Genomic DNA, 24,376 nt, shown 5'->3' with positions numbered 1-24,376 from the left:
TGCTGCCCCACAGGTGCCACGTGCATGTGCCACGCTGGGACCTGGCACACGCTGTCCCCATGCACTGGCACATGCTGAGCTTGCTGGCCCTGAGAGCCCTGGCAGCAGCCAGGTAGCCCCTCTCTGCTTTTGGGGTGCATCTCCTACCACCCCAACTCCACTGGCCTGCTACAGCCTCCCGGGGGGAGCCTGGTCCCCAGCCCCTCAGCCCTGCTGGGCTCTGTGTGCCCGTCCCCAGCTGGGGTTGGGGGCTTCCCTGCAGCCACCTTCCCCCCCGCACGCCTGCAGCTCCCGGGGCTGTGCTGCCTCCCCTGCTTGCTCCCATTTCCCCGTGGCAGCTTTTCCCTCGGCTATTTCTGTCTCTGCAGGCTCAGCCGCGGGCACTGGGCACTGGGAATGCAGGCGCAGGTGGGGAAGAGGCTTTCCCCAGCACCTCGACGGGGCCTCTCCTCTGAGGCTGGATGGGACCAGACTGCTCCCCTGTGTGTGAGGGCGTCCCTCCGGGCTGCCAGGGGTGGAGAGCAGACCCACCACAGCAAACCAGGGCTGCCGGGGTGCCAGGGCAGGGAGGGAACGCGGCTGGTACCGCCACACAGGGTGGAGGAGGCGATGCCAAGGTGGACGGGACACACGGTGCTCCCTGGTGAGTCCAAACCAGGCTGGGCCCCGTGGGAGCAGCAGGCCCACGTGCCACGGTGCGTATTAATAGTGCCTGAGCTGCTCAGGCAGTGCCGGGGCAGGCGTGGGGCAGGGGATGCACATGGCAGGGCTGGGGGAGCTCACCTCGACCACACGCAGTCCCCGAGGAAGGAGCCTGGGCACTGCCCCGCTGCCCAGCGTCTCTGCCTGTCCTGTGCCAGCTGGCATCGCTGCGGCATCGCCACCAGCACAGCCCCCTGCCCGCTGCCTGCCAGCCCCTCTGCCCCCCCGACAGCCCCGTGCCACGGCAGTGCCAGGCTGGTGAGGGACAGCCCCGTGCCACGGCAGAGCTGCAAAGCCCAGAGCTCTCCCTGGCACTCACAGTGGGGCTGAGCTGGGGCCCAGGGGAGTGGGGATACGCCACCCTGCAGGACAGGGCCCATGGGGGTCCGGGGGCAGCAGGCCAGGCCCCGGTGCCACTGTGCACATCATGTAAAGGCTGCCAGTTCAAGGGGAGCCGGTGCCAGGCTGCCCAGCGTGCTCCGTGCTGGGACAGGGGCCGGCGCTGGCAGCACCATGTGCCCCGTGCCGTGGGGGACGTGCCCAGCCCTGCGCTGGCCTGGGGTGCCAGGATCAGGACGGCAGTAGAGGCTGCGGTCACCTGTGCTGCATTCCACAGGTACCTGGTGCCAGCATGCTGGTACCTGTACTGGGATGCGGGTAACTGTACTGGGATGCGGGTACCTCTACTGGGATGTGGGTACCCGTACTGGGATGCTAGTACCCATACTGGCATGTTCGTACCCATACTGGGATGCCGGTACCTGTACTGGGATGCTGGTACCTGTACTGGGATGCTGGTACCCGTACTGGCATGCTGTTACCCGTACTGGCATGCTGGTACCTGTACTGGCATGCTGGTACCCGTACTGGGATGCTGGTACCCATACTGGGATGCTGGTACCCGTACTGAGATGCAGGTACTCGTATTGGGATGCATGTACTGTAAAGGGAATGTGAGTTCCGTAACTGGGATGCAGATACTGTACTGCGATGCAGGTAGTGTACTGGGATGTGGGTACCCATACTGGGATGCAGGTACCACACCAAAATACAGGTACCATATTGGGATGTGGGTGCCAGTACCTGGATGGGGGTTCCCATACCAGGATGCAGATACTTGTACCGGGATGCAGGTACCATACTGGGATGCAGATACCATACTGGGCTGTGGGTACCAGTGCCGGGGTGCATGTACCGTAGCGGGATCTGAGTACCGGCGCTGGGCTGGGGGTACCGTCCCGGGCTGCACGTAGCTGTCCAGGGGTGCGGTACCGTCCCGGGCTGCCGGTGCCCGGTGTCGGCTCCCTCCCCGTGCCGTGTCTCGGGGCGCGGGGCCGGGGCTGCCGGCGGGGCGGAGCGGGGCGGGTCCCGGTTCCCGGTTCCCGGCGGGGGGGGCGCTGCGCCGTGCGCTGCGGCGGGGGCGGCTCCGCTCGGCTCCGCTCCCGCCCCCGCCGCCGCCGCCGCCGCCGCCGCCGCCCCGCTGCCATCGGCGGCTCCCGGCGCCGCCGCTCGCAGCTCGCTCCCGGGCCCGCCGCAACGCGGGGCTGGCGGGGAGAGCCGCCCCCCCCGCCGCCCCCGCCGCCCGCGCCGCTCCCCTGCCCGGCTCGCCGGCCCCGGGCGCGGGGGAGCGGCGGAGCCCGCCGCCCGCCGGGTGCATGGACAGGAGCTCCCTGCTCCAGCTCATCCAGGAGCAGGTGAGAGCCGGGGGTGGGGGGGGGCACCGGGCAGCACTGCCGGGGGCTGGCGGGCACGGGGATCCGCTCCGTGGCGGGGAGGGGGGGGGGGGGGTGTCGCCGGGCACCGGGCATCGCTACCGGGGGGGATGCTCGCATGCCCTGGGCACGGCTGCCGCGCAGCGGGCAGCGCTGCCCGCGGGTCTGGCAGGCACCGGGCAGCGCTGCCCGCCCAGGGCGGCTACCGCGCCCGTTGCCTCCGCTGAGCATCCCCCGGTGCCCCCCATCACTGCCCCGGGGGACCCAGATCCCCCTTGCGCCGCTGAGACCGCGCAACTCAGCTCACTTGTGGCCTCCTCCTTGCCCCGGCACTCCCCGCGCTGCCCCGGGCCGGATCCTGCCGGGTGCACGCTCAAGGACGAGGGGTGCTGAGCAGCCGAGCCCCAACGCCTGCGGTGGTGCCGAGCCCCAGCGCTGGGGTGCAGGATGGGGCCCCGAGGCGCCGGGGCTGCCGTGGGGTTCGGCCACCCCAGTGAAGCCGGGGCTCGCACGCCTTCGCGGGGGGCTGCATCCAGCCCCATGACCTGATTGCAGGCTCAGGCCGTGGAGCGTTACCGCTGCATCGCGCTGGGCTCCGCTCCGCTGGCAGGATCGGGCCCCGGTGCGTTAACACCGGCTGCACCCCAGTGCTCGGCCCCGAGCAGCTCCCGCTGCGCTCGGCCGCCTCGTCCCTCCATCCCCACCCACCCCGGGCCAAGCTGGCAGCTCTCCCATGGGGATGGGCAGGGAATTTACTGGCGGTCAGGAATATTAACTGTCCCCCCTTGCCCCTGGCTGGCTCCATGACCTTGGCCGAGTCCCCCAGCCTCCCCGGCCCGGGAGCTGCGGTGCTGCCCCCCGTGTCACCCCACCCTCGGGCGTGGGGGCTGCGTGTGTGCCTGAGCCCTTCGGGGATGAGCAGCATCTTCAGGGCCGAGGGGCTGGGGGGGCTCAGGACCAGACCCCCCCCGGGAGGCTGTAGCGGGCCAGTGGAGTTGGGGTGGCAGTAGATGCACCCCAAAAGCAGAGAGGGGCTACCTGGCTGCTGCCAGGGCTCTCGGGGCCAGTGAGCTCGGCGTGTGCCAGCGCGTGGGGACAGCGTGTGCCAGGTCCCAGCGTGGCACATGCACGTGGCACCTGTGGGGTGGTGTGTGGGGGACGGGGGGCACCGGGGTGCTCCCCCACCCTGACAGCCAGGGCTGCTCCCATGGGCCGGTGACAGCTATGAGGATGCAAGCACTGCCTGCACCCCACATCTTGCACCCCACTCCCCACCATGCTTCCCACCCTGCACCCATGTCTGCCTCTGGCAGAGGCTCCGGGCAGCCAGAGCCCCCTTGGGAAAGAGACTTTGGCTGTTCCCTGCCGGGGCAGAGGAACGGGGCGCACGCTGGGGTGGGGGTACGATCCCATGCCCCCAGCACTCCCTCTCCTGCCCGTCCCACGAGGATGAGTTTCCTCTCCTGGATGTCATTCCCTGCAGAAAAAAGGAGCAAACCCAACACTATTTGCGGGGTGATTCTGTGGGGTGCAGGGTCCTGGCCACCCTTGGCAGGGCTTGAGCTGGTGCCCTCTCCACGTCCCCATCCTCCTCATGCCACCCCGGGCTCCTCGTCTCCAGGAGTGGGACCACACCAGGTGCCCCATGGTGCTGGGTGCCTGAAAGGTTCAGGGTGCCTGATCAGTGCTGGGAGCCCCGGGGATGTGCAGGGTGCCCCGGCACAGGGTGCCCAGTGTGGTGGAGCCCAGCGCCCGGTGGCGAGGGGACACGGGAGGAGGAGGAGGAGGAGGGGGAGGAGGCTGGTGCCAGGGCTGCGCGTGTGTTTAGCTCTGTGGCTTCCTGGCTGGCAGGCTGCTGGCGGCGGGAAATAACTGAGTGGGAGAGTGTTGGCTGCGCCGTGGGGAGACAGGGACGGGGACGCCCGCACGGCATGGGGCACCCCCACGGCACAGGGCACCCACATGGCACCAGGCACCCACTCGGTGCGGGGTACAGGGTGGGTGTGGGTTGTAGCCTCCCTCGCGGAGGCGGGGGCTGGTGTCATGGAGCCACACGTGATACCACCAGGCTTGAGGCCAGGGTGAGGGGCACCAGACGTTCTCCCCAGCTGATTAAGGAGTCGCAGCCCTGGCGTCCCAGTGGTGCCCTGTGCTGTCCCCCACAGCTGGACCCCGAAAACACCGGCTTCATCGGGGTGGAGACGTTTGCCAGCCTCGTGCACAGCCATGAGCTGCCCCTGGACCCCGCCAAGCTGGACATGCTGGTGGCCCTGGCACAGGGCAACGACGAGGGGCAGGTCTGCTATCAGGAGCTGGTAGACCTGGTCAGTGCCGGGGGGCTGCGGGGACGGGGGCGAGCAGCTGGGTGCCAGCCTGGGGTGGGCATTGGGCACCTCCCTGTGCCCCTGGGGAGGGGGGCAGACACCAGTGGTCCCCAGGGATTCCTCTGGCATGGGATGATGGCACGGCCTTGGGGTGGCTTGTCCGGCCGGTCCCACCGCAGTATGGCATGGGGTGGTGGCAATGGGCAGGGGGGTGGCCACAAGCCCACCAGCCCGAGCTGCCCCTGTGGCCCCCGCGGGCACGGCCTCTCTCCGCAGATCAGCAGCAAGCGCTCGAGCAGCTTCAAACGCGCCATCGCCAACGGGCAGCGAGCCCTGCCCCGCGACGTGCTGCTCGACGAGACCGGCCTGGGCTTCTACAAGCGCTTCGTCCGCTACGTGGCCTATGAGATCCTGCCCTGCGAGATGGACCGGCGCTGGTACTTCTACCAGCACCGCACGTGTCCCCCCCCCGTCTTCATGGCAGCCGTCACCCTCACCCAGGTATGGGGCACGGGCATGCAGCTGGCTGGTGCCCAGGCTGGTCCCGGTGCCCTTGGGGGCTCAGACCTGGGGTGGATGGGATGGGTGACCCTGGTTGTGATGTCCTGGTGCCCACAGGGAGGCTCAGATCAGGGGTGAAGGGATGAGTGACCCCGGTTGTGACGTGCCAGTGGCCATGGGGGAGGGCAGAGGGGACGGGTGACCCCAGCTGTGATGTCCTTGTGCCCATATGGGGGGGCTCAGACTGAGGGCAGTGGGGATGGGTGACCCCAGTTGTGACGTCCTGGTGGCCATGGGGGCTCAGACCTGGGGCAGAGGGGTGGGTGACTGTGCCCCAGGACAGAGGGATAGGGGGGGCTCAGCAGTGCTGGGGGTGACAGCCGTGGGGTTTGGCACAGATCATCGTGTTCCTCTGCTATGGGGCCCGGCTGAACAAGTGGGTGCTGCAGACCTACCACCCCGAGTACATGAAGAGCCCCCTCGTCTACCACCCCGGGCACCGGGCGCGCGCCTGGCGCTTCCTCACCTACATGTTCATGCACGTGGGGTAAGTCTCTGCCGGGTGGGTGAACACCAGGGGGGGACACACACCGCGGGCTGCGTGGCCTGAGTGTCCCCTCCTGTGCCTGGGCAGGCTGGAGCAGCTGGGGTTCAACGCTCTCCTGCAGCTGATGATCGGGGTGCCCCTGGAGATGGTGCACGGCATCCTGCGCATCAGTTTCCTCTACCTGGCCGGCGTCCTGGCAGGTGGGTGCGTGTGCGGTGGAGGGGGGGCGTGTCCCCCTCGGTCCCCGTCACCAACCCTGGGGAGGGCGCGGGGAGATGCACCCCGAGCTCGATGGGGATGCGGGGCTACGCTTGCTGCCCGGTCTTGACCGCTGGGTATCACCCTGTGCCGCCAGCACTGCTTGCCCCAGGGGGCTGGGGGGGCAATGCAGCCTGTAATTAATTAATGTGGACTGTAATTAATTAATGCTATGAGGGGCAAGGCCCCATGCTGAGTCCTGCCCGTGCCCGCAGGCTCCCTCACCGTCTCCATCACGGACATGCGGGCCCCCCTGGTCGGGGGATCGGGGGGTGTCTATGCTCTCTGCTCGGCCCACCTCGCCAACGTCGTCATGGTCAGCACCCCCAGCATCGGGGGGGGGGCACGGGGGGGTGGGCAGCATGGTGTGACATCAGGGGGGGATGCCATGGGGTGGTTGCCACTGGGTGTCATCGTAGTGTGGGCAGCATGGTGTGACATGGGGGGGGTGGGGTGGCAGTGTGGGGGGGTGCCATTGTAGGGTGGCAGCATGGTGTGACACTGAGGGGGATGCTGTGGGGTGGCATCATGGGGTGGGCACCATCACCCGGGGGGAGCGCCCTGGGTGGCATCGTGGGGTGGGGGTGGAGGAATGGGGACCTGGGGGGCTCCATGGAGCCAGGGCTGATGGCCTCCGTGCAAGCCCCCTCCCCGGTGCTGGGGCATCGCCGGTGCCTGCCCGTCGTCCATCCATCCATCCATCCATCCATCCATCCATCCATCCATCCATCCATCCATCCGTCTGTCCGTCCACCCGCAGAACTGGGCCGGGATGCGCTGCCCCTACAAGCTGCTGCGGATGGTGCTGGCGCTGGTGTGCAGTGAGTAACGCGGCCGTGCCCCCCACCCCGGGGGTGCCCATTTTGGGGGGGGGGGGGGGGGGGTAGAGGGGGACTGAGCACCTCCTGGCGCTGTCTCACACAGTGAGCTCGGAGGTGGGTCGTGCCGTCTGGCTCCGCTTCTCCCCGCCGCTGCCGGCCTCGGGCCCCCAGCCCAGCTTCATGGCCCACTTGGCAGGGGCCATCGTGGGCATCAGCATGGGGCTGACCATCCTGCGCAGCTACGAGGAGAGCCTGCAGGACCAGTGCGGCTGGTGGGTCCTGCTCCTCTCCTACGGCACCTTCCTCCTCTTCGCCGTCTTCTGGAACATCTTTGCCTACGACCTGCTGGGGGCACAGATCCCCCCCCCGCCATAACCCACCTCACCGCCCGTTTCTTGTTTTGGGTTTGGTTTTTTTTTTTTTCCTATCGCTGGCCAAGCCCGGTGGAGGGGAGGGGGGGGATCCCCGCGCGTGACATGGGGACAGGCCACCCCCCTGCCCGCCTGCCCCCTCGGTGCTAGCGAGCGCGCTGTGCCCCCCCCCACCCCATGGGCTGCGTCCCCCCTGAATGTACCCTGGCAAATCCCCCCGCCCCGCTGTGCCCCCCCCCACCCCAACCCCCGACGGATGCTTCAGCCCTGTCCCGGTATCACCAACCCCCCCGGGGTGCCCGCAGGGCTCGGGCTGTGCCCCCCCGGGACAGAGCCGAGCGGGGGACCCCCCCCCGCTTGTTCCTGTACCCCCTTTCCAGGGTAGGGGCCGACTCGTTGACCCTCCAGGACCTGCACTTTCACACGAAGGACTGGTGCCAAAATAGGAGCAATTTATTTTTCTATGCCAAAATAAATATAAATAAAAGAAAGAGAGAAAAAAAGAGTAATATGGGGAGAGCCCAGCAGGAAGGCGAATCAGCTGAGACCGGCACAACTCATTTCAGCAGTGCCCTCGGCGGCGCAGCCCCCCCTCCCCATGCCCTGGCCCCCCGCTTTGCTGCCAGCTGCCCTCCCCGGGGCGGGGGGCTCGCCCCAGGATGGGGGCACAGGGGGGGCCCCCGCTCTGACCCCCTCCCCTTCGACCTTTTTGGAGTATAAATAAATATTTTGCACACTGTTGGGGCCTGTGTCTCTGTGGGGTGGGGGAATGGGGGTTTTGGGGGTGTCCGGGTGTGCCCCCCTCATCCCTTCTGGGTCCCTGCTGATTCAGTGAGGGCGTCGGGGCTGGCTGGCCCTGGGGGGGGCGTGGGGGGGGGAACAGCCAGGGACGGGACTTACTGGAGCAGAAAACTCTGGGACTCGCGAAACGGCACCGGCTGAGCCCCGCGGTGCTGGCTGCCACCGGGGGGGCGCGGGGGGGGCTGTGTGTGACATGGGTGTGCAGGGATGGGGGTGGCTGCAGCACGGGCTGGGCCCCCCTCCCCCCCCCCAATCCCCCCATGCTTCAGTGCATCCACCTCTGGCCCCTCGCATCCAAGCAGCCCCTCCCTTCTCTCAGCCCCTCTCTGCACCCCACCATCCACCCCCCCACACACACCCCTCCTGCTCTTCTTCACACCCCCCCCATGGAGCCCCACAGCCCCTATCCACCCCCCCAGCCCCCTACTCTCCCCAGCAAACCCCCACCCCTTTGTACCCCCACCCCCCCATTGAGCCCCCACTCTACTCAGCCCCAGCCTCCCCCACCCCTCTGCACCCCTCCTCCCCATCAAACCCCTCCCCGTACCCCCCCCCCCCGCACCCCACATCCCCAGCCCCACAATCACCCACGTCCCGCCCCCCTTGGCCCCGCCCTCAGATCAGGCCACGCCCCTCCGCTCATAGACCCCGCCCATCCTATTCCCGCCATGCCCCCGCCCCTCCGCTCAGGCCACGCCCCCCGCTCATAGACCCCTCCCTCCTATCCCCGCCCCTCCGCTAAGGCCACGCCCCCCTGCTCCCCAGGCCCCGCCCCTCGGCTCCTCAGCCCCGGCCCCGCCCCGCGGCGGTCCGGCCCCGGAAGCGGCGGCGGCGGCGGGGGCGGCGGTGGCGGCTGTCGCAGTGCGCGGCCGGAGCCAGCGGAGCCGCCGGCCCCAGCGGGCCGGGCCGGGCCGGGCGGTGCCGGGCGGCGCCATGAAGGGGAAGGAGGAGCGGGAGGGCGGCGCGGCGGGGCCTGGGGCGGCGGGGCCGGGCGCGGGGGGCGCGGGGGGCGGCAGCCCCGAGAAGAGCCACAGCGCGCAGGAGCACAAGGAGCAGGGAAACCGGCTCTTCGGCGGCCGCAAGTATCCCGAGGCCGCCGCCTGCTACGGCCGCGCCATCGTGAGTCCCAGCGGCACCCCCACCCCGGGCTGGGATCGACCCCCGGGACGGGACCCGCCCCCCCCCACCCCCCCCCCCGCCGGGCATAACTGGCCTCGGCTCCCCCTCCGCGGGCCTGGCCTAGACACCCCCGGGACAGGACCCCCCCCCGCGGTTTGGACACCGTGCCCCCACCGGGACAGGACCCCCCTGGTCTAGACCGCCCCCCCCCCCCCCCCCCGGGCCTGGACACACCCCTGGGCATGGATGCCCTCGCTGGGCTTGACCCCCGCTCTGCCCCAGGCCTGGGTTAGCCAAGGCCCCCGCGGGCTTGGCCATCCCCCCAGCCCAGTCTGTCCCACCACCAGGCTCTGAGCTGGACCCTCCTGTGCCCACCCTCTGCCAGGGTGCCCCCACCCTGGGACTGTCCCCCCCCACCCCACCGCATCCACGGGCTGGGCTTGGTGGGGCAGAGACACCCTGGGGTGGAGGGCTCCAGCGCCTGGTCCAGGGGGGCTGTCGTCCCCCCCCGGGGCTGGGACACAGGCAGCCCCTTGGGGACTGGCCCCAGCTTGTCCCCTGTCCATCCCAGCAATTCCCCACGGAGTGCAAGCCCGAGCCAGCACTCACAGCTCTCATCAGGGTGATGACGTTGTGCAGTCGGCTCACCAAGTCACCCAGTTGTCACCCAGTTGTCACCGTGCCTTGTCCCTGTCAGCCTGCAGCAGGGAGCAGGCGGTTGCTGTCGCCGGCCACAGCATGGGTCTCATCTTGCAGAACCGCAACCCCTTGGTGGCCGTCTACTACACCAACCGAGCCCTCTGCTACCTGAAGATGCAGCAGCACGACAAGGCACTGGCTGACTGCAAGAGAGCCCTGGAGCTGGACGGCCAGTCCGTGAAGGCTCACTTCTTCCTGGGCCAGTGCCAGATGGAGATGGAGAACTACGACGAGGCCATCGCCAACCTGCAGAGAGGTGAGCGGGCACGATGCCGGTGTTCCCCCAAGCCTGTCCACCAGGAGAGGGCCAGGGATGAGTAGAAGGAAGCCAGTGCTGGCTCTGAGATGCCCTTTCCCTCCCCAGCCTATAACCTCGCCAAGGAGCAGCGGCTGAATTTCGGGGACGACATCCCCAGCGCGCTGCGCATCGCCAAGAAGAAACGCTGGAACAGCATCGAGGAGAAGCGGATCAACCAGGAGAATGAGCTGCACTCCTACCTGACCAAGCTGATCATGGCGGAGAAGGAGAGGTAACAGGGCAGCGGCAGCACCCGTAAAGGCTTTTTTAGTTCCATGAAGCTGTCACAGCTCTACATGTGGTGCCTCTGTCTTCATGGAGGTGCAGTGGGAGCCCCGCAGCTCGGGCAGCAGGAGCAGGGAAGGGAGTGCTAGCGTCCCTCCATCGCTTCTCATCTCCCCGCTCTGTCCTAGGGAGCTGGCTGAGTGCCGAAAGACTCAGCAGGAAGAAAACACGGACGAGAGCCGGAGCCGAGTTCAGCTGGCCAGCATCGAGGCCAAACACGTGAGTGGGGGGGCTGGGGCTGCTCACGGAGGCTGGGAGACGAGCTGGGGCTTCCTCGTCCCATCCCCATCCCCCTGCTCTGCTGCGGCCGAGGAAGCCGTGGGGCTGCAGCTGTGCAGGGGAAAGCCAGGAGCCCACGGGGCAGAGCATAGCTTCTCAGCCTTCATTTCATGGCTTGAGCTGCTGTTGCAGGGCTTTCGTGTCCCCCCGTGACAGCTGCTCCTGCTCTGTCACCTCTTGTTGCAGCCCGGCAGCGGTGACGCCTGTTTGCTGTCACCCAGCTGCTGCGCCTGTTGTTCTCTGAGGGCCGTGCAACGCCAACGGCTCTTGGCCACATGTGGGACTGGGTGCTGGCCCGGTGCAGAGGACTAATCCTGGGATAAAAATAGCCCCACAAAGGAAGGTTATTTTTAAGCTGGATCACTCCTGCCACGCGGTTCAGCCTGGAGCCAGGCGAACGCCAGCTGGGGGCTGTGAAGGCAGAGGGGCCACCGGGGACCTGCCACCTTGGCTCTGCCTGCCACAGCAGCCATGGGGTGGGAGGTTTCAGGGCTCCCTCCCTCAGGGACCTGTAGCCCTCATACACCAGGTTCCCCTCATCCTCGAGGCCTTTTCTTTCAGGACAAATATCTGGCAGACATGGACGAGCTCTTCTCTCAAGTGGATGAGAAGAGGAAGGTGAGTGTGCCCTGGTGTGTGCTCCCGTCTCTCCCTGTCTAGAGTTGCTCACCCTAAACCTGCTTCAGTCCCTGCTGCCACCTCTGCCCTCTTCCCTGCTTCCCCCCCAGCTGGTGCCACCTCCCAGCCCTCTTTTTTTTTTTTTTTTTTTGATGCTGGGCTCACCCAGCCCCTCCTGACCCAGCTTTGCTTCTCTTGAGCCAGAAACGGGACATCCCTGACTACCTGTGTGGGAAGATCAGTTTTGAGCTGATGAGAGAGCCCTGCATCACGCCCAGCGGCATCACCTACGACAGGAAGGACATTGAGGAACATCTCCAGGTACTGCCGGGCCGTGGGCAGCGGGGGCTTCCCAGGACCTTGCCCCCAGTCCTCCTCTGCCCGTCTCCTGCCTGGGTGTGAAGGCAGCTGTCTGCCCAACTACAGGCTCAAAAGCCTCCTTGGGCTTGGTCCCAAGTACCTGCCCAGGCAGCTCCCTGCGGAGGTGCTGGGGCAGGCAGGAAGGCAGCGGGCGCTGCCAGGCCCTGTCTGAAGCGGAGGCGGCTGTTGGCAGGAATCTTGTGCCTTGACCCACTCTTAACCTGCTGGGAGGCACCTTCCGAGGGGGCTCTTCCTCCGCCTCCTCTCCTCCCCCTGGCAGGCGTATGGATGCCTGGCTGCTGTGCAGGCAGGGCGCTGACCTCGCAGCTGCCTGTGCCCCAGGGCCGAGGCCAGGTGCCTGGAGTAACCGGTTGGCGGCCGTCTCCTCCCTTGCAGCGCGTGGGTCATTTCGATCCGGTGACGCGGAGTCCCCTGACCCAGGACCAGCTGATCCCCAACCTCGCCATGAAGGAGGTGATAGACGCGTTCATCTCAGAGAACGGCTGGGTGGAGGATTACTGAGGGGTCGAGGGGCAGCACTGGCCCGTCCAGGTCCCCCCAGATGGCACAGACGGCTCTCGCTGGGCTGGCACCATGCCTTACTCGCTCTCCGGCTGTTCCCCCTCCGCTCCAGGTGCCCAGAGACCCAGCGGCAGTGCTGGGCAAGGGCACATCGCCATCTCCCCTTCCCGAGGAGCCGCAGCGCCTGGGCGGGCACGAAGGCTCCCCGGGCTCCCCTCTCCACCAGCTCCTCGCGGACCACAGCACTTGGAGGAAGACCTGCCTGGCGCTTTGGAAAAGGCTGGCTGGTCGCGGTGGCCTGGAAGGTTGTGCCAGCATCTTCATCGTCCAGACCAGCAGGTTTCCCCTTGGCTATGGCAGCTGACAATCCCCAAAGATCGCATCCTGCTCCAGGGAGGTGCTGCGAGGAGCTTGCCGGGATGAGCGCCTGGTGCTGGTCGGGCCTGGTGCCCTCCCCGTGTACATAGTTGTTTCCTTCTTCCACCTCCTGCCTGGCCAGGGTCGGGTCCTCCTCTTCCCTGTAAATAGCCACTTGCCAGGGTGGGAGACCCACGTTCCTGCTGCAGATGCCGACTTGCCCTCCGGCTTTTCCTGGGAAACAACTGCCCCCGGGCTGGAAGGGGCTGGTTTATGCCTCCCCTCGCCTGCCGGGACTGTGGTTCCCTGTGAACAACTGCCCAGGTTAAAATTTTTCCTTTTAATGAAATCTCTTTGAAAAAAACAAAACAAAAAAACAAAACAACCAACAACTCTGCATCCGACTGAGACTCCAGCATTTTGGTCGGCCGACAGCCTGCCTGGCTTTGAGCGCCCTCTGAAAGTTTGCCAATGTCAATTAAAAAAAAAATAAATATAAAAATAAAAAAAAAATTCAGCAATAAATGTGGAAAAAAAGAGCTGGAGTGGTTCACGGTGGCGATCTCTGCACGGGGCAGGCAGCGTCCTGGCTTGGGAAGCGGTGCCATCCCCTGAGGAGCAGGTTTGCCTGACCCCAGCCTGCCTGCCCTGCCTGCCCTGCCTGCACTCTGGTGGCAGTAGGGGTGTAGCAATACACGAAGCGATACGACAGAACAACTTTAATCCAAAGGGGAGGGAAAAGACCAGTAAAAACCAGCTCTTCAGGCACTTGGTCCCGACACCAAGAGTTGAGTGGGTGGCTGCTGGCGCTGCCCTTCCCAGGCGGGGGTGGGAGCCGGAGCCACCGCCCTGAGCGTGTGGCCGGGATGGTGGGGGCACGTCCGCGGCCTTCCCGGCTCTACCCCAGGAAGGTGGAGATGAAGACGCTGGTGTCCAGGTTGAGCGTGGCGTGCCACCAGCGGTCGGGGAAGTACAGGATCTGCCGGGAGAGAGCAGGAGGGGGTCCCACGGGCTCCCTGGGGGCTACACCCTGCGGCCTGCCGCAGCCCCGGGGGTGCTGGCTGGGCTGCGGGGGTGTCCCCTCCACCACCCCAGGGGAGCAGAGACCCAGGGGGACGCGCGGGCTGGCCGGGGCCGGGCTGGACTCACCTCCCCGGGGCGCAGGGTGCACTCCAGCGGCTGCTCGGCCGGCGGCAGCGTGGGGTACGTGTGGTGGAGCCAGGCCAGCGTCGTCTCGTTGGGGTGGAAGTGGGGTGTTTTATCCGGCGGGTACAGAAACCAGCGCTGGAAGACATGGGGGAACACACACCCCGCCCCCCTATTTCCCCTCCAGCCCCTCGGGCTCAGCCCCAGGGGGGCTTCTTCAGGGGACACCCACTGGGGTCTTTCCCCTGCCCCCCACAAATGCCTCCCCTCAGGGCTCAGTTCTCACCTTCCTGCCAAAGATCACCTCGGAGTAACCGGGGCCGTGCCAGTGAAAGGGAACCCCAGAGCCAGAGCCTACGGCAGGAGGGGGGGGTTGGTGCTGGGGAGACCCCCCCCCCGCCGTTCCTGCCCGCACCCTCCCGCCACCTCTGCCAGCACCCACCTGCGATCCCAAAGCTGTAGGCAGGGCTGGTGCCCGGGATGCGGAAGGGGGGGGCCACATACTGCTGGAAGAGGGGGCCCCACTCTGTGAAGTTGTTGTCCCCGAAGAAGTAGAGGGTGTCTGGGGAGGAAGGGGGGGAGGATGAAGCCGGTGTGGGGGGGGCGGGGGGCGCCGGCTGCGGAGAGCAGGACAGCGCTACCCACCGCTGCCCAGCTGGGCCGGATCCTGCGGCTTCAGCAGCTCCTCCACGTACTCCTGGAAGGGCACGTCCACTGCGGGCAGGGGAGAGCTGGGGGGGCCATGCCGGTACCCCCCGGGCAGGCCCCGCCCGCCGCGGGGGGAGCTGCGGGCCGCGGCCCCCGCCCTCCCCCTCACCTTTGCGGTAGGAGTAGGTGTTGGCCGTGCTGAGCCGCACCGGGCGGGCCCCGAAGGCCGCCAGCAGCTTCTCCCGGGTGCAGAGGGCGCGGAAGGCCTGGGGGGAGGCACAGCGGGGGCGGGGTGGGCCGCGATGCTGCTGCCGCCGCTTCCGGGTCACCGGTGTGTCCCCCCCCCCTCCCGGCACTCACCGAGTTGTCCGTGACCCCGCGGAGGATGACCGGCCGGGAGAAGGCGAACCTGGGGGAGAGCACCGCAGCGGGGTCCCGAACGGGCGGCCGCACCCAACCACCTTCCCCCGGGACCTGCCCCCGCTCCTAATGGCCCGGGGTCCCTCCCCGGGACACCGGGGACTGTCCCCGGCCCTCCCCGCCCTGGTACCCCTCTGGGGTCAGCGGCCGCCCGGGCTGCCCGTACCGCTGCAGGAAGAGGGAGTAGGTGAGGGAGGCGTCGGCCCGCTCCACGGTGCATCGCTTCTCCTCCGGCACCGTGCCTGCCAGCCTGCAACGGGAGGCTCCGCTCGGCACCGGGACCGGGACCGGGACGGGCACCGGCACCGGGAGAGCCCCCCCGCCCTTACCAGCCGCCGCCCGGCGGGTCGGAGCAGCCGGCGGGCTGGGCCCAGGCCAGCGGCAGCAGCAGCGAGAGCAGCCGCCGCGCTGCCGCCATCGGGGAGTGGGAGCAGCGCCGGTACCGGGGTCGCCGGCGGACTACGCTTCCCAGCAGGCACCGCGGCCCGCGCGGCCGCCGCACGCTGCTATTGGCTGGGCGCGTCGCTACGGATGCCGGCAGGGGCCAGAGCTTAAAGGGGCCACGCCTTAAAGGGGCCAAGGAGAAAGTGGAGCCCACAGCTTCCCCGGGCAGGGACCGCCGGCCGGGGAGCGGAACCGGGGCCGAGCTCCGCCCCCCGGAGGCCCGAACCTGCCCCGGGGGCCGCTGCAGCCACGTTAAGCAAAGACAAGAGGCAGGGTACAGTTCAGCTGCTCTGTTTTGTTTTAATCCAGTACAAAAGGGGGGGGCAGAGGGCTGGGTGCCAGGCGAGGCCCCTATTTACACAAAAATAAATACAGGCAGGGAGGTGTGGGGAGGGCAGGCAGAGAGGAGGCCCTGCCTGCCCTGCCCACAGCTGCCTGCCCTGCCCACCACTGCCTGCCGTCTCCCCCGACCGGCGAGGGGCTCAGGTGTACTCGCAGAGGTGGCCGCAGCCGGCGGGGCAGTGGGAGCTGGTCTCCAGCCACTTCATGATGTGCTGGAGGTGGCCACCATGGCTGCAGCCCTGGCACCAGACGAAGAGCCCCTTCACCACGTGGTGACAGACGGCACACATGCTGGCACACTGCCGACACCTGCGCCGGAGAGAAGGGTGTGAGCACGAGAGCCCTTGGGGGGACAGCGAGGGAGGACCGAGGCAGGCACCACCCCCCTCCTCCTGCCCCTGCAGCCCCTTTGGGACTCCTCATGGTGACCACAGCACGGTCCCCCACCTCGCTGCCTGCTCCCTGCCTGCAGCGCTGCCCTCACCTGTCACAGATCCAGCCCCTGTTGCTCATAGGCCGCTTGCAGTTGCTGCAGTTGACGTGCAGGGTGGTGGAGGCCTGGTTGAGGCAGTTGATGGCGCGGCACGTGCTCAGCTTGATCACCTCGTTGGAAATGTTCCAGAGCTGGAAACGCTGCAGCAGGTCGATGTAGGACGTGTACCAGTGCTCCTAGGGACAGCCACAGACAGCTGAGACTCAACATCCCCCCACCCTGCCCCAAACTCCCTCGGGATCCCAGCCCTGCATCCCAAAGGCAAGATCCCTGCAGCAGAGGAACTGCTCTGCAGGGCTGGGAAGAGATGTCCTTCCCCAGATCAACAGGCCAAGGCCACTTCCCCACCCTGGTCCTGCAGACACCCCTCAGGTCCCTGCCAGGACTGTGGTAGAGCAGCCAGCTGGGTACCTGGGGTCCTGGAGGTGCCCACCCCGGATTAGAGCAGGCCTGGCAGGGGCTGGAGGAGAAGGGAGGTGCCCAGAGCCCAACGGGATCCCGTGGTGTTGGGATACACCACCTCTGGGTCCCACCAAGGTGTCCTACTGCATCTTGTGGGGTTGCTGCACCGGCCCTGAAGGGAGGGTTCAGTCCCGGCACAGCCGGGAAGGGGCTTCCTGGGGTCTACCTGGGTCTGCTCATCGATCTCCTTGCGGATGCGATCTCCCAGCACGATGAGGACAGACACGGCCGTCTGCACGTCACCCTGCTCGGCATAGAAGAGGAGCGTGTCCCGCACGATGGGATTGAAGAAGTCGGAGGGCAGGCGGTTCTCGTAGAGCGAGTGGGAGATGGAGATGAGGGAGAAGGACTCCACGGGTGTCAGCGACACCGTCTCAGCCTCGTTGCCACTGACGTGAGGGGAGTCAGCCTTGTCTTGCAGGTGGTCCAAGGCCGACGGGTTGTCCACGATTTCGTGGCGCAGGGGGAAAGCTTCTTGGGGAAGGCTGTATTCCTGCTCTTCAGCTGTGAGGACAGATCAGGAATGAGTAGGGAAGGACAGGAGAAAATCCAGCCACATGTCTGGGACAGGCAACACCGCCCAGCACCAGGCATGTGCTCACCGTGCGGGTTCTCGTGATCCATCATGTACAGGTCATCCTCATCCGCTTCCACGTCTCCCAGCAGATAGTCCGCAGGGACATCGCTGCCCTCCGTCTCCTCGTTGTCTGTGTGCCCAGGGAGAAAGAAATCGGCTCATCCCCCTCGGGTACACAGTTGGATCCACATCCCTCGTGTCCTGCCCCAGCAAGCCAGGCTGTGTCTGAGCCAGACAGCTCAGCTCCCCACCGCAGTCACATTCCCGGCACCCACACTGTGTGGGGGTCATGGGGGTAAAATGTCCTTCTGCAACGCCCCTGGACTTGGCACACTTCACCTGGGGGCTGCAGCAGGTCCAATCACCCCAATTTACAGGATAAATTTACCAGTTTATCCCATATCAGGGCCATCTACTGCTGAGGAGGAAAGAGCCACAGGACTGCCCCAGAAACATTACCCTCATTGTTGATCAGGGTGGAGGAGGAATCCATGAGGATGTTTTCCGTGCGGCTTTCTCCTTTGCTGCGGTCCAGTCTCGATTCACTGCCCAGCCCAGAGGGGATGTCCTTCAGGTTAAAGCTGGGAAAGCAGCCAAATTTAATAGTCACAGAAGTTTACAGCTTCTGTTCTAGGCAGCAGCCTGGAAATAGGTCTCCAGTTGCAATTTGAACAGTGAAACACAAGATATGGTGATTTTCCCCGAGAGCTCAACAGTCAGCTGTCCCCACTTTGTAACTTAAAGACACACTGCTGTTGTTAACACAGCCCTTTCTCCAAGCCTGGCATCTCCACACACGCACCACGAAGGTGCCCGCAAAGGTCCTCCTACAGGATTTCAGAGCTGAGTGCTGGCTCTTGACTCCATGTCTTAATATTTACCTTCACCTCAGAGGCAGGTACACAGGAGCTGCCTCACTACACAGTGCTTTGCTGTTTGTTATGCATCACCGCTCTCAGGCTTCACTAAGATGGAAAAGGAAGGGAATGGGGTTGAAGCAGAGCCAAGCTCTTCTGCTTGCTGCCTGCTGTTTAGGTCAGTGACAGACAGTGACCCATCTGGATGCAGAGCTTGGTCAGGGAGAGTTTTCTTTGATGTTCTTTGAGAATTTGCCACTCACCCTGAGAACCCGGCCCTGCAAGGTCTGACAGCTAATTTGGAGTCCTCCCCCCTCACTTTTATATGTCATTGGGAAGAGGAAGAACAAGTTTTCCTGCTTCATCAGCCCACGATGGGACTCTCCACCCCAGCAAACTGCTCACAGAGCTGGGCTGTCCTCTCCCTTTCCAAGGCAGAAGATGACCTCTCCACACCAGCAGTGAGACAGGGGTTCTCCATGCCAGCCCTTGGTCACAGTCACTAATTAAATAACTACAAAGATAGTATCAGCCCCACACCCCACCACAGCTTCAAACTTCGTTTTAAGGAGGGAAGGGAGCAGCAGCATACAAGGCTGCACAGCTCAAGGCCAGGCTGGCCACTCGCTTCTCACACCCACACAGAAAACGGCTGCGTTCAAACGATGCCAACCTGCCAAGCAGCATGGCCTGAGGCTGGGGGAGAGGTGACCTGCTCCCACCCCACAACTCCAGCCCAGCCAAGGAGCCGTCTCTGCTCTCCTGCTCACGGAGCTGCCCCAGCCATCGTGTCATTCGCTGCTGCTCTGGCACCCCTTACCTGTTCATGAGCGGGAGGGCAGTGCTGCCTTTCCCCATGCTGTGGTTGAGGTTAGTGGACGACACGGTGCCGAGGCTGGAATAGATAATTCGCAGCATCGTCCACGTTTGAGCCACCTGCATGAGAGACAGCTGTGGTCAGACCTTACCAGGCCGATCCAGAGAGCTGGGCAGGCTCTCGGGGAGAGGGGGTCAGGTTTCTGGGAAATGATCTGTCCTTGCTGTAGGCAACAGCAGTACAGGTTGGGTCTGGAGCACAGGGCTTATGGGGAAGGGCTGAGGGAACTGGGGGGGGGTTTAGTCTGGAGAAGAGGAGGCTGAGGGGAGACCTCATGGCCCTCTACAACTCCCTGAAAGGAGGGTGCAGAGAGGGGGGATGAGTCTCTTGAACCAAGGAACAAGCGCCAGGACAAGAGGGAATGGCCTCAAGCTGTGCCAGGGCAGGGTCAGACTGGCTCTTAGGAAGTATTTCTTTGCAGAAGGGGTTGTTGGGCGTTGGAATGGGCTGCCCAGGGCAGGGGGGGAGTCCCCATCCCTGGAGGGGTTGAAGAGTTGGGTTGACCCAGCGCTGAGGGATCTGGTGGAGTTGAGAATGGTCAGTGTGAGGTTAATGGTTGGACTGGAGGATCTTCAAGGTCTTTTCCAACCTAGATGATTCTGTGATTCTGGGTTTGGTGCCAGGAAGAGGTACAGCTTCTGGGACAGCCAGAGGCCACAGCCGGATGGAAAGCTGCCATCCAGCTTGGGTGGCGGGCCTCACCCTGACAGCACCTTCCAACCTTGGCACCAGCCCAGCTCTGCGCTGCAGCTCTCCAGCCTTGGCCTCACCTGGTTGCGGTCCAAGCCCTTGGCCACCTTGGCGTTGTGGTCGCAGAGCTCGGCCAGGGGCCGGCCGGCCAGCGCGTACTGCTTGGCAGTGTGCACGAACCAGTCCATGCTGCCGCTCTCCACGTCCGACTCGAAGACGCTGAGGGCGCTGGAGGAGGAGATGTACTCAAACTGCTCCGTGGGGTCCAGCTTACGCTTGAAGAAGATGGGGTGACGCCGGTCCCCAATGTAGGGCTTGCGGTTGGAGTCGGAGGAGATGAGGCTCTCTTTGGCAGCAAAGGCCAGGTCTCCGTAAAGGCTGTAGCACAGCCCCTCGGGGTTGGCCCGGTCGATGGGCTGGCTGGCGTCCTTGAAGATGTGCTGGTAGAGGGTGCTGTCCTTTGAGCCCGACAGGAGGAAATAGGGGTCGTGGAGGTGACGCCACACGATGCCTGTGGTGACGTCCTTGTGCTCCTCGAACATGGCGGAGGGGATGAAGGGACGCCGCACGTCCCAGACGTAGATGTTGTGGTCCACCATCATGGAGCAGGTGGCGATGTGGTGCTTGCACTCTGGGCGCCACTTCACCCGGGCCACGGAGGCGATGGTCTGCACGCAGTAAATCTCCTTCGCCCGTGTGGTGTTCATGTCCCACACCTTCACCATCTTATCCCGGCCGCCTGTTGCCAGCCAGCCCCTGGGAGAAGTGGGGAGGAAGATGGTGAGACGCCAGCATCCCTGCCCGTTCACCTCTCCTTTCCCACCCCGGCACAGAAACGCTCACAGCACAGATGTGACCACATCCATGCCAAGGGGAAGTAGCCAGGCTGCAATCACATCCTCCCATGTGCTACCCTAACGCCTCTGCTCTCCAGTAACCAGGTCAGGCAACACCCCTCCTTCCTGTTCCCTGCATCCTTAGAGCCACACTTATCCAAAGGGCTCCCAGCCAGACCGGTTCCCCCTACCTCTGGTTTCCACTTGCCAGGGACAGCGAAGAGGAAAAAAGGCCAGTCTGAACGTATTTCAGTGCCTCTCTCAGCTGGTGAGGAGTTGCAGTGCTGCCTGGCAGGGAGTGAGGAGGGACCCGCACACCACAACAGCTATTTCCAGACACACTGCAACTGCCCCCAGGGCAAGGCAGGAGGGAAATGGGATCAACACAAGCAAGCCCCATCCCTGAGCAGCCGTGCAGCGCCCTCCCCGAGCCGAGCACTGGAGCGAGAGGCTGCCCTCACACAGGGGGCAAGACAGCAGCTGGCTACACCTGACCATTAGCAATCCAGTGCCTCAGAAACCCCCAGTTTGTCAAAAAACCAAAACCAAATCACCCCAACACACCCCCAAATCCTCAGAGCAATAATTGCTCCCATCTTCCAGCAATAGCCCAGCCCCTAACACAAGGGGCCAGGGTATCAGAGACCCGGGTTCCTCCCCCGGCAAGGTCCCAATCCTGCTTTTAGGGTCTCCCTTGTCTCTGCCAAGGCTGGGCGGCTGGCAGGGTCTGGCCCTGCACATACCTGTCCTCTGGGTGCCAGTCGCAGCAGAAGACAGGCCCGTTGTGGGCCGTAAACATCCTCTCGTAGCGGTCCGGCCGGCGGATGTCCCACAGCTGCACGTTCCCATTCTCAAAGGTGGCAGCGAAGGTGAAGTAGTCCCGGATGCTGAACTGGACATCACGCACACTCTCCGACTGGCCTGAGTGGGTACAGAGGTTGAGATCTGGTGGAACAGAGCTGCAGCAAAGCTAAAAACCCCACTGGAAGAGCCAGCCCTGAAAGAAGGGGAAGCAGGGAGCGATGTGGCCACCTTCCACCTCCTGTGCAGACCTAGCCCACTGCTGAGTGGCAAAAAAAGGTACCAAAATGCCTCTCAGCTCCCACCCTGCCTGCTCCAGACAACATGCTCCGAGCAAACCCTCCTCCCGGGCATGGGCAGAGGGCAAACCTCTCACCAGGGCAAGCAACAGCCCACGTTCATACCAGAGAAGGTGCTGACAGAGTCCTTCTTGCGCAGGTCAAAGCATTTCATGTAGCCATCCTGGGACCCACTGAGGAGCATGTAGACCTCGGTGGGGTGGAAGCAGACCTTGTTGACAGTGCGCTTATGCTCGGTGAAGAGCTGGTCCTGCTTGTTGCGGGACGGCTTGCCCAGGTTCCAGGTGACGACCACGCCGTTGGTGGCGGCGGTGGCCAGTAGGTTCTCGTCCATCTGGTGCCACACCACATCCGCGCAGCTGAAGTTCAAGGAGGGTTTGCGGCCAACGCGGAGGTTCAGCTTCTCCACAAACTGGTCCTCCTCGATGGAGTAGATCTTGAAGATGTTGCGGCCGGCCACCACCACCTGGGCGGCGTCACGGCACACGCTGATGGCATTGGCGGGGGCGTCCAGGTGGCAGAACATGGTCCGTCCCGTGAGGGCATTGCCCCCCAGGGCAGTGGTGACCCTGGCCATTTTCTCCATGGCTGTCCTCGGGGCGCTCTCCCCTCTCCAGGAGCAGGCTCGGAGGCTTGTGTCCCCACAGGCTGCATTCACGCTCGCATGGCCGCCCTGCTCCACCTCAGCCAGAGCTGGGAAGGGACAGGCTTGGCTCCTGCAGCTCCTGGCAGGCCCAGGTGGCTTCGACCACAGCTTTTTGTGGCCACATCAACGGGCCGCAGAGGTGAGAGGCTACAGCCTGATTGCTACCTGCGGGGAGGTACAGCCCCACGCCAGGCTTCTCCTCCTGCTGCCTTTTGCAACTCCCTCTCAGAGAGTTCGCACAAACCTTTTCTGGGTGCCTTGCTCCCTTCTCAGTTCAAACCCCGAGATGCTCCGCTGACGAGAGCGGCTGTTGCTCACGCTACAGGAGGTGGACTACAGCGATGTGGACTGAGGCGAGCAGCGTCTCCAGCAAGAGGTCGGGTGACACGAGGCTGCGGTCATCTCTGCGGGGTGCTCCCTGCGCCCCAAACCCCTGCAAGCACCACAGGCAGGGGTTCACCCTGCTTCTTGAGCAGAGGGGGGGCCAGCAGCTCGCCCTGCCAGGCACAGGGGCAGGCCAGGGTGCCAGGGGCTGGCAGCTACTCTGGGGGTGCCCTGGGGCCAGCAAGGCTGCCTGGGGATCACAGGGTCTCAGGGGCCACCCACAGGCCGTCACCCCCAGAGCCAGGCTGAGCTCCCGCCCCAGCACTGCCCTTCACCAGGCCCTACGACCTTCCCTGGCCAGGCCCCCCAGACCCCTCATACCCCACATTGCCCCCTCCTCAGCGCCTGCCCTTGACTCACCACCCCCTTAGGGTCTGCTCAGGGCTCCCTCCCGCCCCTCAGGCCCCCCTCAGGGCCCCCTCCCACCCCTCAGGGTCCCCTTAGGGTCCGTCCCGCCCCTCAGGGACCCCTCAGGGCCCCCTCCTGCCCCTTAGGGTCCCCTCAGGGTCCCCTCCTGCTCCTTAAGGCCCCTTCCGGGTCCCCTCCCGCCCCTCAGGGCCCCCTTAAGGCCCCCTCCACCCCTTAAGGCCCCCTCCCGCCTTTCAGGGCCCCCTCCCACCCCTCAGGGCCCCCTCCCGCCCCGTAGCCCTCTCAGGATCCCCTGCTGCTGCCGCCCAGGCCCTCCCCCTCCGCGGTACCGGTGCCGTACCCGGTGCAGCCCCGCCGGCAGCTCAGGCCGAGCCGCCGCCGCCGCCACGGAAACGGCGGCCTAGCCCCGCCCCTCTGCCGCCACGCCCCGCCCCTTTCCGCCGCCGCGGCCCCGCCCACTCCCGGACGCTGCCAGCCCCCGGCAGGCCCCGCCCCGGGATCAAGCCCCGCCCCCCCGGGGGCGAGAGGGGGGAAAATGGGGGTGCCGGGGGGAAAATGGGGTGCATTGGGGGCGCGGATGCGCTGAGAGGTAGGGATGCGCTGTGGGGATATGAGGTACATTGGGAGGTGGGGGTGCAGGGGGGGAAAATGGGGGTGCCGGGGGGATATGGGGTGCATTGTGGGGGGGGGGAGCCGGAGGGACGTGGGGTGCAGGGGAGTTGGGGGGAGCAGGGGGAAAATGAGTGTGTCAAGGGGCGATAATGGGGTGAATTGGGGTGAGGATGCCAGGGGGATGTGGGGTGCAGTGGGGGGGTGTGATGGGGAAAATGGGGGTATCAGGGGGATATGGGGTGCATTGGGGTGAGGGTGCAGGAGGAGAAATGGAGGTGTCACGGGATATGGGGTGTATTGGGGGTGTAGGGATGCACTGGGGGGATATGGGGGAGCAGTGAGGTGTGGGGCTGCTGGGGGGGTTGGAGGTGCCCTGGGGTGCGGGGCTACACTGGGGTTTAGGGGTATGAGGGGGGGTGGCTATACAGGGAGACATGGGGGGATTGGTGTGCAGGGAGGTGGGGGCTCATGGGGGAGAGGGGGTGCACTGCCATGGAGGGGTGCAGAGGGGGGTATGGGGACACCCCAGCCCCAGGGCTGTGGCTGTACTGGGGATGCCTGTGTGATGTGGGACCGTGGGGGTGTGCGGGGCTGATGGCACCCCCCAACTGCTGCTGTCACTTGCAGGGGTGGGGGGGACCCTGCATGTGCCACTGCCCCGCCTGTCCCTGCTCCTGGCACATGTGTCCCATGGACACCGGTGGGTTTGGGGGTGCAGACAGCCCCCCATCCTGGCTGCCGTTGTGTTGGGGTGCTCCATGCCCCGGTGGTGCCACCCTGTCCCACGGCCCTGGTGGCGCCTGGTGCACCCCAAACCCCCTTCCTGGGCCATGAGAATCCTTGTGCCATTTTGGGGCCAGAAAGAGGCATTTTGGACAAAGGAGGGAGCGGAGGCGACG

The 24,376-nt window shown here is 65.5% G+C and overlaps 4 protein-coding genes across 7 annotated transcripts; 2 read left to right on the top strand and 2 right to left on the bottom strand.

The window, feature by feature from the left end:
• Positions 1–2,264: 2,264 nt before the first annotated feature.
• On the top strand, positions 2,265–7,975 carry RHBDL1 (rhomboid like 1). Of its 3 annotated transcripts, XM_074840778.1 has the most exons (8): positions 2,265–2,396; positions 4,580–4,738; positions 5,015–5,239; positions 5,638–5,786; positions 5,874–5,986; positions 6,260–6,360; positions 6,805–6,865; positions 6,969–7,975. In XM_074840778.1, exons 1-8 carry the CDS (start codon positions 2,358–2,360, stop codon positions 7,238–7,240), a joined length of 1,119 nt encoding a protein of 372 aa, XP_074696879.1. In that variant the 5' UTR covers positions 2,265–2,357; the 3' UTR covers positions 7,241–7,975. The 3 variants fall into 3 exon arrangements, with proteins under 3 accessions (XP_074696879.1, XP_074696878.1, XP_074696877.1); XM_074840777.1 differs by lacking the exon at positions 2,265–2,396 and having other exon boundaries at positions 4,226–4,711; XM_074840776.1 differs by lacking the exon at positions 2,265–2,396 and having other exon boundaries at positions 4,226–4,738.
• Positions 7,976–8,955: 980 nt separating this feature from the next.
• On the top strand, positions 8,956–13,113 carry STUB1 (STIP1 homology and U-box containing protein 1). The gene is made up of 7 exons (XM_074840494.1): positions 8,956–9,156; positions 9,913–10,111; positions 10,220–10,385; positions 10,567–10,657; positions 11,279–11,335; positions 11,540–11,656; positions 12,092–13,113. Exons 1-7 carry the CDS (start codon positions 8,971–8,973, stop codon positions 12,215–12,217), a joined length of 942 nt encoding a protein of 313 aa, XP_074696595.1. The 5' UTR covers positions 8,956–8,970; the 3' UTR covers positions 12,218–13,113.
• A 165-nt stretch (positions 13,114–13,278) lies between these two features.
• On the bottom strand, positions 13,279–15,313 carry JMJD8 (jumonji domain containing 8). Of its 2 annotated transcripts, XM_074840495.1 has the most exons (9): positions 15,118–15,313; positions 14,955–15,038; positions 14,729–14,777; positions 14,538–14,634; positions 14,366–14,434; positions 14,163–14,282; positions 14,007–14,074; positions 13,724–13,858; positions 13,279–13,553 (listed from the first exon to the last, which is right to left on the bottom strand). In XM_074840495.1, exons 1-9 carry the CDS (start codon positions 15,204–15,206, stop codon positions 13,473–13,475), a joined length of 792 nt encoding a protein of 263 aa, XP_074696596.1. In that variant the 5' UTR covers positions 15,207–15,313; the 3' UTR covers positions 13,279–13,472. The 2 variants fall into 2 exon arrangements, with proteins under 2 accessions (XP_074696596.1, XP_074696597.1); XM_074840496.1 differs by lacking the exon at positions 14,955–15,038 and having other exon boundaries at positions 15,118–15,254.
• A 194-nt stretch (positions 15,314–15,507) lies between these two features.
• On the bottom strand, positions 15,508–23,265 carry WDR24 (WD repeat domain 24). The gene is made up of 10 exons (XM_074840492.1): positions 23,206–23,265; positions 21,572–22,545; positions 21,110–21,287; positions 19,611–20,286; positions 18,784–18,899; positions 17,566–17,687; positions 17,132–17,236; positions 16,696–17,033; positions 16,059–16,243; positions 15,508–15,883 (listed from the first exon to the last, which is right to left on the bottom strand). The coding sequence occupies exons 2-10, from the start codon at positions 22,050–22,052 to the stop codon at positions 15,715–15,717; spliced, it is 2,370 nt and encodes a 789-aa protein (XP_074696593.1). The 5' UTR covers positions 22,053–22,545; positions 23,206–23,265; the 3' UTR covers positions 15,508–15,714.
• Positions 23,266–24,376: the final 1,111 nt, after the last annotated feature.

The sequence above is a fragment of the Strix aluco genome, chromosome 15, assembly GCF_031877795.1.
Source record: "Strix aluco isolate bStrAlu1 chromosome 15, bStrAlu1.hap1, whole genome shotgun sequence".
Lineage (NCBI taxonomy): Eukaryota > Metazoa > Chordata > Aves > Strigiformes > Strigidae > Strix > Strix aluco.
The sequence above is the reverse complement of the archived record's forward strand: the minus strand, read 5'-3'. Positions and strand labels throughout refer to the sequence as shown.